This window comes from Lytechinus pictus, chromosome 13, assembly GCF_037042905.1.
Source record: "Lytechinus pictus isolate F3 Inbred chromosome 13, Lp3.0, whole genome shotgun sequence".
Lineage (NCBI taxonomy): Eukaryota > Metazoa > Echinodermata > Echinoidea > Temnopleuroida > Toxopneustidae > Lytechinus > Lytechinus pictus.
The window spans coordinates 29,385,149-29,401,907 of NC_087257.1; the positions used below are offsets into that span (position 1 = coordinate 29,385,149).

Below are 16,759 nucleotides of genomic sequence, written 5' to 3' on the forward strand. Positions count from 1 at the left end.
TGGCCTTTGACTGAACTTATATGACGTTATACTGTGGTTTTTACCCAAGAGATAGCAGGAGAACATGACTAGCAAATTCTAGGAACATTAATGTCCTTAGCATGAACTAATAATGTTTTTTTTTTTCATTCCATACCTGCGGTAGTACAGCATCATTACTTGTTGGAAATGAATGTCCTGCGGTGCCCTTTGCCTGGCAAAGCCTTTAGTAATTATATTATATATTCTCATCACCATGACCCATAGGTAATGAAGTAAAGCCATAGGTCCTCTGGTTGCTATCCTGAATGTCACTGGAAAATACATTTTTGCCAGGGCCCCGTTGCTTTAAAGTTACTATTGTGGTAACTTTGCCATCCAATGGTAGCTACCATAGTAACGATGATCAACACAACAGCCAATCAAAATCAAGTATTCTATGCAAGTTACCATTGGATGGCAAAGTTACCATAATGGTAACTTGTATGCAATGGGGCCTTGGGCCCATTTCCTAAAGACTGACAACTATTTGCCATTATTGTAATTACCATGGAAACCTTGATTGTGATTGGCTGCTCATCTGGGTTACCATGTCAGTCGCTATAATGGCAAAGTTACAATAATTTTAAAAGGGAAGTTCACCCTGACAAAAAATTATTGTAAAAATAGCATTAAAAATAATTACAAATATTGGTGAAGGTGAGATGAAAATCCATCAAAGTATACAAAAGTTATTGGAATTTTAATTATTTGATTTGTGACTTCATATGCGAGCAGCTTTTGCACATATCGTATGGTAAAAAATCAATAAAATTCATTTTTTACAGAAAATTGAAAATGGTTTTTATTAACTCCAGTATATCAATAGAAAAATCATTTCACATCCGCTCCTAAAAAGAAAGAAAAAATGTCATCACAAACCACTGAAAAATTGAAATTTAATAGCATTTTATATGACGTAACATTTAGGGCATCTGCTCGTATAAGATGTCACAAATCCAAAACTTAAAATTGTAATAACTTTCTTAACCTTTAGATGGATTTTCCACAAACCTTTGCCAATATTTTGAAATTCTTTTTAGTATTATTTTTACAACAAACTTTCCGTCAGGGTGAACTTCTCCTTAAACTCTTTATGAAGCGGGGCCCCAAGTGCTGATGGTGTGGCTTAGCCCTATCAACAAAACTGGAATTAATCTGTCAGTGACATCCAATATATTGTCTGCAAAAGTAGGTGAACCCCATCTATAGTAATGTTCTAACTGAACCTAAAGTATAATGGAAAAAAGCGGGACTAACTCCAAAATTTTGCTAAGCATTAGAACTTTTGATTAAAATTGTACACCCAGATTAATAGTAAATAGTGCTCAACTAAAGATTGTAAATGTATTAAAAGAAATATATATTCTAGGGTTAGGTTAAGAAAAATCTATTTGAAAAAAAGTGTACATATATGCCCCTATTCAGACTAAAGCATGAATTCAGGTTTTATCATCCTACATAATACAGGCCATTGAAAACAAGGCTCATTACAGATGATTTTCAGGCCTTTTCCATCAATTATAAGTGGGATTTTTTGATGGTTTTTATCAACCAAACTAAGTTTGGAAACAAAACCGTGGCTTAACCTGACGAGGCAGAATCTACCCCGTCATCCAAGGGGGCATTTCATGGTACAAACAATAAGTAATTTTCACTGACTGGTGTTGTAAGCTACCGAAATCCTTGCATCTGATTGGCTCAGAGCTAATCTGTCAGTGAAAATCACTGGACTATTCGTTTAATGAAGCACTCTTCAGAAGTTGTCATCTGTTTGGTCTGTCGTTACTGATCAGAGTGTACTAACTCAAATGCATTGATAGCTGACGTCTTCTCATCACGATGGACGTATTTAGTTGCTGATTCATTCCGATCTACAGCTGAGGTCGGCTGTGTTTTTACGCCACATTCATAGCATCACAGAGACTTGATTGGCGTTTGTTTATATTCTGAAATTGATCGTGACATGGTGTTTTTCCAAGAGGAAGTTTTAATATAGAATTCAAGTGTACTGTAGACTGTGTTTGAACAGATGATGTTATTTTTAATTGTTACATATTTGGACAAAATACACAGTAATATGTTTTAAAGAAAGATATAGGAGCAGCTGTCTGTTGTAGTACACTTTATATTTCAAGGATTTAATAAATCCAGAACGGCTGTGAATAGCGTCCTGCTGAATGTAAGATTTATTTTCATTCCTAAGCCTAAGGATTTATATCTGGGCTTATTTGAATTCCTTGAAATTTACAGTGTAAGAGAAAACTTGAATTATATTAGTGTATTTAGTAATTTATTTTTTAGCTCCTCTCATTGTGTATATGTCTCTGTCTCTCTTTCCTCTTGCTGTGTCTCTCTTGCTCTCTTATTTAAACTTATCACTTTCTGTCTCCCATCCTCTCTCTCTTTCTCTCTCAATTTCTAGTGCTTATTCCACAAACATACTTACACACATCACACTTTTATAATTGGCCAATTTAGACTCATGCACTCATATCCAATATTTATATTCTAATAGAATATGGAGAAATTAATAATTAGCTGTTCTGGGATAATCTTAAAATATCATTAAATATTTTTTATGTAATACACTTGTCTAGCTCTATTGCCTTGAAACACCACAGAATAATCGGTGATAAAATTAAGTGACAATGGACACACAAACAGTTACAATAAATGTATTATATTTCTGTTTGTTACATCCCCCCCTCGTTAATGGCCTATTTGTCATTTTCTGATAGAAGCTTTCAATTTGTACATGACATTGATTCAAATGAAGTGATGTAGCTAAATCCTATTTACGTCCTCCGTAAATCTTGGATCAAATATCTTTTGTCCTATTTATATGTTTGGATTGTTGCCATATCCCATCCAAACATTGTAAGCCACAAATATATCTGGATACCCTTCAACCTTCAAAAGGACAACTCCCAAAGAAATGCACTGTTCTTATTATGGATAATTAATCAAGCTCATCTGAGCGAAGGTCCAGAGCCTGACTGCCAGTAACATTAAAGGAAGCCCTCATGCCTGCCACCAAGGGGGGGGGGGGGGGGTCCAGGATTGGCAGGATGTGGTGGTGGGGGGGGGGGTAGAGGGGTGTACAAAAAACCCTTGGTCCTCTGGTGGGTGTTTTATAAATCTATTCGTATAAAGTTAAGAGCAGTTTTAAGATTAATTGTTGATGTTTTCTTGTGGTAATTGTTATTAGAAAATGTTCATTGGCGATGGTTAAGCGCATAAGAAAGGTTGACCAGTCGTTCTTAAAGTCGCTCTTAACTTACAAACAGCTTTATGAAACACCCCCAGGATTCACCCCTGGTGGATAATGGACCTATTAATATTAGAATGTATGGTAATGTGACAAAATAAAGTGGTAAGAGTTACTACGGTTGCAATTGGACTACACTAAACTAAGTTTAGACCAAAGACCATGGACATACTACTCTGACAGAGTACAGTAGTAGGTCCATGATTAGACCATGTGGGGTAAGACCAATTGGGAAATAGGCTAAGTGAGATGAAAGGAAGGGGTAATTCAACCCTTGCTTCTAGTTCTATGTTCTTTTCCAGTTATACACATAGGCCCTTGGAGGTGATTATTAAATCAATTAATTTCCTGAGGAGGTAATAACATCAATTCTATAATCACATGGTACTCCTTTGTTGCTTTGTGGTCAGTTCCTGAAAAGAATGGGAGAAGTTTTGTCTTTGATTCTGATGCTGGTTAATTGCTATGAAAACAAATTAACAATGCCATATTCATTTGAGATTTTAATATCAAAAGATAAATGTTTTGCTGTGTTGAAATAAATGAAATGAAAACTAATAAATTACTCATGGCTGTATAATTTATAAAGCTACATGCATGTATATTTAATCTTGTCCCCTTCTCCCATTTGAGCTTTTTTATTCTAATTCGAGGATACAAATGTTAATTAAAAATATGGTTTGTACTAAAGGTAATACATTGTATGAGTTATATAAAAATAGAATGAACTGCCACTTGTTCTTTTACCCATTCGGTTTTATCCCACAGGCCTAAAACATTTCATCCATAGCTTTCATTCAAAGCGCCTTGTCAAACCAAAGTAAAAAAAAATATCATACACAAAAATACAAGACAATTTTTGTTGTCCACCATGTCCATCCTGTCCTATCCACCCTGTCACTCAACACTCCTTCACTTTACTTTAACCCAATGATGCTTGTTCTACGATGTCTGTTCATCAATTAAAAAACTCCACACTTTGTTCACCTCCCTTCTCTTCAATTTTCTCTCCTCTCAGCTCATTGTGAGATGTCTTGAAGACCTAGCAAAAGATGGCAAGATTACAGAGAAGGTGTATGGAAAGCAGAAGGTCTATGTTGCAGATCAGGTAAATTATTGGAACACTAATCAATCCTGGACTTGCTACTTAAAGCCATAACGGAATGAGATTTGATGCGAATATTGAGACATGGAACATCTATACTGTTTAAAGTTGTAAATCAACCTTCAAATACCTATGTCCAAACTTATGACGATGCTACAATCCTTATTAGAATAAAAGCGAAATTAATATCTAGTCGTAATGATGTCATAGCAATGACTTGAAACCAATTTGGTATGTATAAAGCACATATCACATTTTGACATAACTTCCCTAAGCACTTCCAAAGGACTTGGATATTTATAACCCTTGCTTTAGCCCAGCAGCCTTTTACAGTGCAGAGGCATTTCAAGGAATAAATTCCTGCTAGGCTCCCATTCACCTAACCTGGGTTTAGTGCAGCACAATGTGGATGAATTTCTTGCCAAAGTATATTACCCCATGGCTAGTATTGTTACAGATAATTTGAACCTCCAATGAAAAAATATGCTTTGCATTTCGCGATTTGTTCCAAAATTGAATTGTGCACAAGGTGTGTACAGGCCTTTTGGATTTTCGTTGTTCCAGGTCTAATGAATACAATAGTTTCCCTTTATTTCATTTGCTTGTTTAGAGTCAATTTCCAAGTGTCGATGAGAAGGAACTGAAAGCAATGGACACCAAGATCACCGAACTAACAGCAAGTTTAGAAACTTCCAAGACAAAATGTAAAGAAAAGGAGAAAGGTAACAGCATTATATAAGTTATAAAAATTGAAAAAAGACCAAACACTCATTCAGATATTTTCATTGTAATTGTAATTTATTATATTTGTAGGTTCAGTTTTGAATCTAATAATGATGTTTTTTTTTCAAAGTGTGTAAAAGAGATTATGCATGTCCCTATCCATTTGGTTTTAATTAAAAACAAAACATACTATTAATATGAAACAAATATTTGTGAAAATTGTGCACGTGGGTATTACTATTTCATGCTGTTTGAATTGATTCTCCGATGTTCATTTATCCACAATTATCATAACACTATGATTGATCATGACTCACCATCCTTAGAGGATTAATTGTTTTGGACATAGATTTAGCATGGGATTTATTTGGTCACAAGGGTTACTAAGGGGATCTATAGGGGTATTGAGAGAATAAAATCTGCTTTTTAGAAATCTTGTGTCTTCTAATAATAACTATACTTTTGGTAAACGTGTCTTTAAAGGACAAGTCCACTGCAACAAATTTTGATTTGACTTTAAGAGAGAAAAATCCAGCAAGCATTACAATAAAAATTTCATCGAAATCGGATGTAAAATAAGAAAGTTTTTAAAGTTTAACTTAATTTCACAAAACAGTTATATGCACATCCTAGTCGGTATGCAAATGAGGAGACTGATGACATCATCAAATCACTATTTCTTTTGTATTTTATTATATGAAATATTCTAATTTGCTCCTAAGTGTCAAGTGAAATACGATTACTCCCTCCCTGAACATGTGGAATTAGCATGGTTTAATATGATATGATTCAGTCAAGTTGGTCCTTACTGTCAAGTCTGTAAAATATGAAATATTGTATAATTCGAACAATAAAAAACGAAAGAAATAGTGAGTGAAGGACATCATAGACTGTCTCATTTGCATGTCACTGAATTATGCACATCACTGCTTTGTGAAAAATAAGCGATAATGTCATAACTTTCTTATTTTACATCAGATTTTGATGAAATTTTCAGCGTTATGCTCGTTTGATTTTTCTCTATTTATTCAACTCAACGTTTTTCTGGGGTGGACTTACCTTTAAAGGGCATATGAACGGCAGCCCTAATTGCCTCACCGTGAATCCTCCACTATTCAATATCTGGCCAGGTAGCTTCCCATAATGCTACATTCTCAGCAGTGCAGTCTTGTAAAATGATAACACACTCATTCACTACTCGATTCATTTATATCGTGATAAATATGTTTCCACTTAACAAACCAAGAGTTAGTACTTTCCCCCCAAAAAAATGTTAGATTTTTAAACATAAACTAATAGGATAATTTATTTTCTGTTTTTTTAGTAATAGTTATCTCTAAATGTATCTTTTAAGACTAGCTATTTATAACACACAGTATAAAATGAAAGATCACACATAGTTTTAGTCAGTCCACTTCCCCTTTAAAGGGATAGGATAGGCATTTGGTGACTTCAGGTTCAGTGTTGAAACTGGTTTTGGTCACCATGTTGGTGCCTATTCTTACATCAGCACAGCACCAAATAACAGTTATGTAAGACTGGTTTTCGGACAAGTATCATTTTGATGTTTATAAAGTGATTTGTGGAGACATTTTTGCTTGCCCCCATGAAATAGAATCACATTTTTTAATTGGAAAATGATTCAGAAAACAAGTCTTGGAAGTAGGAAGATTTGAACCTGTTATGCATAATGTACTGCTTGCCTGGTAGCGACTCTTGTCATTTCACAGGTCCATGGAACATTTGTTATTATTTATGCAAAGCTATAAACAAATACCTCAGCTCTTTATTTCATTTTCACTTGTAAATATCTCTATTGGCAGGGCTCAACATGAGCAGTGTCCCAGGGCAACCAAAAATGAGAGTCGGGCCACCAAAGCTCTGTAAAAGCCCACATTTGGTGGCCCGGTTGGGCTACCAGTCTTTATAAATCGTAATGTTTTCTATTATTTAAGGGCCACCAAATTTGCTCGGCGGGCCACCAAGAATATGAAATTGATTTTGGTGGACCTATTGGGCCACCAAGAAAAAAAGTTAAGGTGGAGCCTTGCTATTGGTATACACTGTAGCTGTGTTAGCAGCTACATGTACCTCTCTAGAGCAGCCACCTGCCTATAGTGACCACTCAGTGGATAGCCTTTAATATTAGAACCTGTCACTGTATTTTGATCTCACTTTAACTTGGCAAAAATACTCTTAATAGCTTGATTCTATTTCATTTTTTTTCCTGCCATTTAGAGATTGCAATGCTGAATAGCTCATTAACCAACGAGGAAGCTCAACAAAGGTTACAAGAACTCACAACAATGGTAGGTAGGAAGGTGATAGGACCAAGTAGGAGAGGGGAGGGGATGGGGAGGTGAGGGGGAAGGAGAGGGAGGGAGAAAGAAGTGAAAGGGGGAGCTAAACGGAGGATACAAGAACTCACAACAATGGTAGGTTTTCTACCTCCCTGTTTAGAAGGTGTTCGGACCATGTAGGAGAGAGGAGGGGATGGGGAGGTGAAGGGGGGGGGGGGAATTTAAAGGAGGGAGGGAGAAAGAGGAAGCTACATGTATACCAAGGATGGTATTCAGTAGGAGGAAGGACCATTCAGGAGGGGCGAGAGGGGGGTTAATGGGAGGGAGAAAGGGAGGGGTAGAAGAAGCAAACTAAGGATTCAGGAACTCACGACCATGGTAATAAGGAGGAAGGACCTCGCAGGAGGGGAGAAGGAAAGCAAAGGAGTGTAAGGGAGAGATAAAGGGAATGGGAAAATAAAGTCAGTGGCCCGTATTCTAAAGTCAGGTTTAACTTAGACCATGGTCTAACTCTGATACAATTATGGGAAGCCAAAAGTGGCAACATTTTTATTAAGTTGTATGTTTCTTATGTTTACTGTGCTCTTTCCTGATTCATCGATGGTGAAGACAATCATCTATTTATACTTCCTACACAATTTTGAATGATTTGAGAGCCAAATGAGGTGAAATATTATATCTCTACTGTTAGTGATTTATGTAATAGTTGGCTATCCATACTTAAACCACAACTTTAAACCTGAGTTTAAGTTAAACCCGACTTCAGAATACGGGCCAATTTTTTTTTTTTGTGTGTGGCTATCACTCTCCTTTAGATGTACTTCATAAAGGGGAGGTTGACGGGAGAGGGGGGGGTAGGGAGGGAGAGGATATGAGGGGGTTGAATATCATACAAACTCCCCCCCCCTTCTCTCTCCCTCTCCACCTCTCATTCTTCCCTCTTACCATTCAAATCTGTATAAAGGTAATTCTCTCTTCCTTTTTCACCCCTTGGGTTATAGTAGTGCTATCCGTGTTGGATCTCAATTACTCCTTTTAGAAAAATCTAAATAATGACCTCTTCATAATAAGCTCCTAAATTTGGATACTTGTTTATTCATGTTTAATGCTCCAAGGCACTGATGTCTATTTTTGTTGTAATCTTTGTAGCATCTAGCATAAACCCTAGTGACCTCTCAATGTATGTATTCTATGACAGCCAGATAAGACTTGAGATTCATGTTCTCTAATGAGAGGGTTTTCATACGAGAGCAAATAAGAGAAGAGAGTTCATTCTTCATTCTTATTACATGTACCTTATATGCTGATTGCAGTATTTTGGCCAATATGTATCCTAATTGATATCATAACGATCTTTTTCAATTGCATCATCAAAATTGACCATTTTGGAAGTGTTCATATTTACTTGTAGGACTTACGTTTGCTTGTGGGGTTGTGTTGGATCACATAATGTAATGCAGCATGCTGGTTGAATGCTAAAGCAAAGCTTTTCTTTCGTGTGGATGCTCAATAATTAAAACTTTGCTTTTAAATTCCACATTGCAATTTAATTCTAATCTGTGTTTGTGTGAAAGCACCCTGTGATGTCTAATTTGGGACTCGCATCTCAAGGCCTGTTCCCACATGAAGATTCTTTATGATTAAACATCTTACAGAACGATGCGTCATTGTCTTGCAAATACAAATTGTCAAGATAGGCTGCCCTTGAATAATTGAAGGAATTGTGGCTTGTTTGGAACAAGAAATAGAATCATAAAAAAAATAATTTCTGGAAGTCTTAGTGAAAAAAATGATTATTGGAATATTGAAATATTAAATTTCACACTCTTAAAAAACATTGACAAGGTTGTAAAGTAGTTCATATTCAAGTCTTTCCACCCATGGACTGTTGCATAACATCGCCAACCTCAGAATCAACAAAGATGAAGCCAATAATACAACTTTTGCCGTAAAAATACTCTGGCAAATAAACAAAAACTCCAGCAAACAAAATTATGCCATTGACACTTAACGCATTAAAAAATTCTGGTAAAATAATCAAGTTTTTCTTTTATGCGACAGGCCCTATGATTATTAAAACATATCCCTTTGGCATTTCGTCTGTACCATTTGTTTACCTTATGAAGATGAATAAAGTTTTGGAGGCACAAATATATTTAGCAGATAATCTGCCCCTCCCCCTTCATTTCCCTTCCCCCTCCATTTTTCGTCTCCCTCTTTTCCTCCCACTTTTCCTCCACTCCTTGCTGTCCTATTCTCACCCTCTCCTTTATCACCCTTCCCTTCCGTCCTCCTTTCTCCTCCCGCTTCCCAACGCTTGTTCTCTTGTCGTCATCTCCCCTTGTCCGCTCTTCTCCCCATTCTCCGCCTTTCTCCTTTTCACTCTTTTCTTTGCATTTCTCCTCCCTTTTCCTCATCTTCTCTTGTCCTCTCTTTCACTCTCCCCTCCCCTCATTTCTTTTCTCCTCCCCTTTCCTCCTTTACCCCTCCTCCTCTCCTCTTTGCAGTCCTACTACCCCATCCTACCCCTTCTGCCTCCCTCTTTTCTTATACTATTCCCCTTCTCCACTTCCCCCTTGCTGTCTTATCCTCATTTTTCTATCTCCTCCCTCTTCCCCATCGCTTTGTACCCTCTCCCCTCCCTCTTCCCCCATCCCTTTGTAACCTCTTCCCTCCCTCTTCATTCTTCTCACCCCCCCCCCCCCTCTCCCCACATTGACTGTTTTCTGAACTTGATAAACTGAGGTAGGAAATAAGAGCAGAAAATAGCAATTGGCTGAGTGAATATGGAAGTTGAGGATGTCTGTACTCAAGGGACTTGAGATTCAGACACCGGTAAATGAGATGAAATGATAGATCTCATCCTCAAACTAGTGGGGAATGTTGAGGTTTCTTCCAACTCGTCTTCTTTATCATCTTCTTTCTTCTTTTTTCTTCTCATTTTCCAGGAATCATCTGTGTTCTCATTCTTCATTTTCTTTTTCTCCTCGTTCTCAATCTTATTCTCCTTCCCCTTTCTGACGTTTTTGTCCCCTTCTCTTCCAGTAATCCTCCTTTTTCTCCTCATCTTCCTTCTCTTCCCATTCTACTCCCTTCCATTTCTCTTTCATCCTTCCTTTCTTTGACCTTTCATACTCCTCTTTTTCTTCTCCTTTTTCTCACCTTTTCCTCTCGCTACCTTTTTCATTCTTCAATCATTCCCCTCTTTACTTTGAAGACATAGGATTGGGGTTATAAATTTGATAAGGTAACTATGGAAAAAGGACAAGTTTTAGTGTCAGTTTAGGGGACTGTTTCATGAAAGTCGTCAGCACTGACAAGTTGCCTTTCCCTAACAGTTACCATAGTAACAGAGGCCAGTGCTTCCCAGCCAATCAGAACCAAGGATTTTCTCTGAGATTGTCAGCACTTACGATTTTGTCAATACTGACAACTTCCATGAAACACCTCTTGGTTACATCCTATAATTATGGTTTGTTTGAATGAACATTTTCAATGTGATCAATAGTCACCAGGGAGGGAGGGGGTAACACTCACACCCTCCTGTGCTGAGGTCAAACTGTTCAGCTTAAAAGGATCTATGTTTGGTCCTAATCCCTTTACTGCTAAACTTTGAAATTCCCATATACTTTCTCCAGAGAACATTTAGTTCCAGTAGACAACAGGTTAACATGTTCTTGGGAGCAATTCAGATAGAGTACAATGAGGATTTGGAGGGAGGGGGTATAGATCACACCCCCTCTGTATTGGGAGGTCAAACTGTTGAGCCTAAAAAGGATCTATGACAGGAAATTAGTCTTGATAGGTTTAAGGAATGAATCATTTGGGATTGGGTGGGGGAGAGGAGGGGTGAAGGGGCGGGGTCCACAACATGTGACTGTGGTCATTGTCTTTAATTATGACCACAGATGATTTGTCTTATATTTTATTTGTTCTATACCGTTGGTGGTCAAATGTTGGTCAGATCAAATTTGATAGTAATGGAGATTTTAAGCAAATATTTTTAGTCTCATCCTAATTAAATCCAAAAATGTTCCTTTTGTACTTCAGCTAAACGTTATTAGTCACAGTAAACATTTAATTGAGATTCTCCAAACTCACTGTTGATTGTTATTTTATCACCATAAGTCTATTCTGACATAGTGTTAGCAAGTCAAACATGGATTTTTTTTGGAGAAAACAAGAGAACAATAAAAATAAACAGATAACGATGGCTTATTCTAGCTTGGAAAAAAGACCCTTTTACTGAGGGAAGCCTGAGTGTTTTGCTAATCACCAAGCCATTACATATTTATTTTTTTCATTTATTTCTTTCCATTTGTAAATTCCTTGGTAGTGGATTTATTTGATACTGTGAGAAATCACCTTTGATTACTACAAAGCACAAATATTTAAGTTTGTCCCGGACAGAAATGTTTTGTTTTTGTTTTTGCACCTTATCATTCCTGATTCTGAGTATCTCATATGAGAGTTGCTCCATTCTCAAATCTTAACAAAAAGCCCTTCTCAGAAATGGCCCTTTAAGGGGAACTGAGAGCGGTTACATTTATTGTTGGAAATACTTGTCATTCATTGTCGATGAGAGAGGAAGCTGGCTCAGCGTTTCAGGCTTGGTTGGGACTCATGAAATCCTGATCAGCTGTTAGGGAATGACATTGTCGGCACATGGTAGCCTTCTAGTATTACATTACATCCATCAGCAAGGGTTTAGAGTGATATTAACCCTGACAGTACCAAGAACTTAATCCTCTCTCACAGATCATACTGCTTTCCTTTGAACTTGGCTTGTGAAGGGTTAAGCATGCTTCAGAGTGCAGCTTCTAAAATTTCAAGCTTGCTAAATCAAATGATAGATTTAAAGCAATACTGTAAGACATATCTTCTAGATTTGGGTCATCGAAATAAAAGATTATCTCAATTTAGGTCAGCTAGAATCTTTTCTTTCATTATCAAGGGGTTGTAATATAGAAGGGGGATCCATGACATGGGGGGAGGAGAAAGGAAATGGAAAGAAAGTGTATAAAGTGTCTGAAAGTGTCTATGGATATTATAGTAATATCTGTCACAACATTAGGTCTTCTTTTAAGAAATTGTATATTTTTGATAGCTTGTGATGAATTTTTCCCATGTATGCCTTGTCCTGTCCCTAATTTAAAAAAAAAACTTTTTAAGGCCATTGATCACCTATCGAATTTTTGTTTTTGTTTGATTTCTATTATTGTTTATCATTGAATACCTGTAAGTTTGTTTTAGTTTTGAATATTGTTGCCGTTATTTTTTTTTCAGTGTGCCAAAAAGGACAGCCGTGTCAGTCAGATCAAATCAGCAGGTATTCATATTAGTGTTGAGCAGAAGAAAGCTGTGTATGAGAATCATCAAACCACTGTCAAGGCATGGAGGAAACGAAAGAGGATGGTAAGCAAAGACAAAGGAAAGGTGTCCTCACCTTGTCCCTGCAACATTGAAAGATATTATTGATAGAAACAATTGAATGCCATTTTTTTTGTAGACTTACTATACTGTTGCCCTTTGATATAAAGGATATAATTAATATTTGCAATTGACTGTAACTTTTTGTTTATGACTTGAATATCATACTGTTTCCCTGTAAACATAAAAGATTCAATAATTGATATTTACAATTGCTGATGACTTCCCATACCATTGCCCATAACATTAAAACATTCAATTCATTTAAATTAAAGGGTGAAAATATTCCAGGCCGAAAATAATTGTATAGAGTAAAATTTGCCATGCAAAAGAAAGAGTGGGGAACTGACATCAGTTTGTTCATTACATATTAATGAAGACATGCATAGAAATGTTTCTCCAAAATAATGTGAAACTTAAGAATGTCATAACTTTGTTATTCCTTGTCTGACTTTGATGAAATTTCCAGTATTTTGTTTCGTCTGATTTACTTTATCTTTTCAAGTCATATTTTTCAGCTTGGAGTACCCCTTGTCTGTAGCAAACAATGAATGCCCTCTTCATTATTGTATCTTGTTGTTCCGTAGACTAAAGAAAGGAGATGCAGTATGTCGGCTATTCAAATTAAGAATCAATTTATTTATATTCAACTCTTCTTGATAACCTTAAAAACACAGGACTTATTGATAATTGCCCAACCTAGCAACAGTTAAATGTGTACCAATAATTGGATTCTAGAAGAAAATAGAATTATTGTTTGTATCTCACTTACTAAATTATTGTTGGCCAGAATTTGTAACAACTGATGGCGCTATAACAAGAATGTGTTTGTTTTCTCTTTGATGGCATTAACATAAACTCTGGTATTGGTAACCACAGAAAATAAAATGTAGGAAATACATTAGGGCGTCAGGAGATTTTGAGGGTGACGGGTGATTTCACCCTCATGACAGCCCAAATTGCCCTTAAAATTCCCCAAATGCATACTTTGGGGATCATTCTTTGTAGAGTCGCCCCAGGATCTGTCACAATCTAGATTTAAGATTATTTTGAAAATCAATATTCTAACTACTTTAAAATAATGATATTTGCTTTTACTGCATAATCGCTTGTTAGGCCTAAGAAGTGGCCCTCAAAATTTTACAATTGACCCAATGAGGAAAAGATAGCCCCTACAAATAAAAATTATTTCCTATTTTGATCAAAACTTACCTGGAATTTATAAGAACTGGGATACAGAAACCAGTCCATCAAGGGTGTAGTTCAGGGCCCCAAGGAGTTGCGATTGATCTGATCAACCACAACTATGGAAAGCCAGCGTCATAAACATCTGAAATGCATGTTTATTTAAAATATTTTCTGGATATGAAGAGTAGTCATATATTTATAATTTTCTTGAAAATTCAGTGAGCTTCTTTTTGCTTACAATGGATATTGTGTAAATTTCCTTTAGAAATGAATATGACATTGATGCATTTCCATATAGTTGAGGTTGTTCGGATCAATCGTAACTTTTGTAAGACAGGGTCCAGGGCCCCGTTTTACAAAGAGTTACGATTGATCCAATCAATCATAACTATGGAAATTCATCAATGTCATAATTTTTTCTACAGGAAATTTGCAAAATGTCGTTTGTAAACAAAGGAGAACACACCAAATTGTCAAAAAATATATTAATTTATGGATATAAATTCATATGTAGAGAATTTTTTTTAGCAAACATGCATTTGATATGTTGACTTTGCTGGCTTTCCATAGTTGTGATTGATTCAGATTGGATCAATCACAACTCTTTGTAAGACGGTCCCCAGGACTCACACCTAGGATCTTTTAGAAGATATTCACAACTACCTACCCTTTTCTCTCCTTTTTTTTTACACAGGCCATGGACATCGTAGATGCTATTCTAGAGGGTTATCCTAAAAGCAAGAAACAGTTGCTGGTAAAACAAATGTTTCTAGTTTTCATTTTCTACTTCTATATGAGAATGCACATTTATGTTTGGGTTACTCGGCCGATGTCATACCAAAGACTTATAAAAATGGGACATTCTGCCTTCTTGCTAGGCACTCAGCATTTAGATTGGAGAAGGTTGATAATAACATAATATGTTATGCTGGGCCCGCTGGTCGATTAATTTCCTAACTGGAGTGGCTATGTATAATAAAACATTATTATACAAACTGCTAATTGACTCCCCTTTCTTCCCCCTCTCTGTCTCTCTTTCACTCCCTATACTTTTTATTATCTCACAATTTTTTTCCTCTCCCCTTCTCTCTCTTTCTTGTAATTCTCTGCTATTATTAGTTATCAGATCCTAATATACCCTTATCTTTTTTTTTTCTGAGATATTTTACATGGTAATTTAAATACATTTACCATGTAAAAATATGGTAGACCAAGCTGTAACTTATTTTAAGTAAAGAAGATAATACACATGTATGAAAGAAAGTAATGAAAGAGAAAAGTTTGGACATGACATCATCAACATGCTCATTGCATATGTTCACGATGACAGGTATAGAACTCATCCACTGAAATACCACTAAACTTTAGCTAGCTTCCTTATGTATACCGTAATCAAAGTTTGATTAAATAATTTTCAAGGTTTTGATTCTCGATTTTACTATATTTAATCAACAAAATAATATTCTGCCTGTTAAAACCCTGCTATATGATTTCGTGTTTGTTTTCTTTTCTTTTCTTTTCCATTCAATAGGAAGAGGTTGGTCTCGAAACTGATGAGGAATGCAACGTAAAGATACCACAGACAAAATGAATATGAAATCCTACAGATTTTTATTCAACTCAACCTTAGTGGCAGAAGCTCTGAATTTACTCCCACAATGCAACTGCAATTCTTATCATCTTCATTCTATTCTCTGGCCCTTTTGACCTTATGAATTTTGTTGCATATTTGTGTGCACTGCATGTAGCATGTCACAGACTAGTATACAAAATGTCCTGGTTTTGAAAACCGTTCATGCCCTATCTTTTTTCCCCTTAATATTCTGTTACATTGGCATTTATTCTGTCAACTCTCTCGCATTAATGGCGTTTATTAGTCAATAAAATAAATAAATGCTAACATGCCTGAACCTAGCCGTGCACGAACATATGCTATCTATAAGGAAGCCCATCACAAATGAAATTTTGCTTGATTGTTTTTATATCCCTTTGACTTGAGGACATAAGTTTGCACATATTGCATGTTATTCCCTAAAAAAATATTTCTACTTTATAGCTGTTTATTGGAATTTGACAAAAGTTGACATAGGCAAACTTCTTCATTCCAAATGAAATTAGTGAATCAAGATACTATGGTCTGATTATACAATCTGATTGTTACATATTAGACACATATAAATGAAATTCTTTGGTTTTACAAAGTCTGGAAATTACATGAAGTATTCTTTAATGAATTAAAAAATTACAACACCTACATGTGATAATTAGTCTCACATCTGACAGTCCAGAGCGCTGTACATTAAAATCCCTGCTATTCATTTAAGCTATATGTAGCCCTATGTTTTGTTGCCAGTGGTCAATATGTATACATATGCATACTGTATACAGGTAAGTTACATGTTAATGGTTGTAAGCAATCATTAACTACAGTAATATGTAAATTAACATTGGTTGTAAATTTGTAATTAAAAGTTTTTATACAATTCATATTTTTGAGTTATGATTTGTGTTATTTTTGTGATTCCTGTGGTGAGGATAATTTGAAATACCTGAAAATGACTTGTTTGTATTCACTCCTAGCAACTGGTCTAATTCCAGGAGGGTGTTTCACAAAGATTTAAGTATGACTTAAGTCGCACTTAAATGCTGACCCGTACAAGATATGCAACGCGTAATCTTATTGATCAATACGCAGTAGTGCGCGTCCTCTTCGCATGATCTGAC

At 36.0% G+C, this 16,759-nt stretch overlaps 1 protein-coding gene across 1 annotated transcript in view; it reads left to right on the top strand.

Annotated features, from left to right (window-relative positions):
- The window catches only part of LOC129274202 (homologous-pairing protein 2 homolog), a 64,990-nt gene extending 48,468 nt beyond the window's left edge, over positions 1–16,522 (top strand). Inside the window, exons 3-8 of the mRNA XM_064108379.1 lie at positions 4,308–4,397; positions 5,005–5,116; positions 7,356–7,426; positions 12,704–12,832; positions 14,730–14,789; positions 15,567–16,522. Of these exons, the coding sequence (XP_063964449.1) occupies positions 4,308–4,397; positions 5,005–5,116; positions 7,356–7,426; positions 12,704–12,832; positions 14,730–14,789; positions 15,567–15,626 (522 nt within the window). The 3' untranslated portion in view covers positions 15,627–16,522. The remainder of the gene's footprint in view (positions 1–4,307; positions 4,398–5,004; positions 5,117–7,355; positions 7,427–12,703; positions 12,833–14,729; positions 14,790–15,566) is intronic.
- Positions 16,523–16,759: the final 237 nt, after the last annotated feature.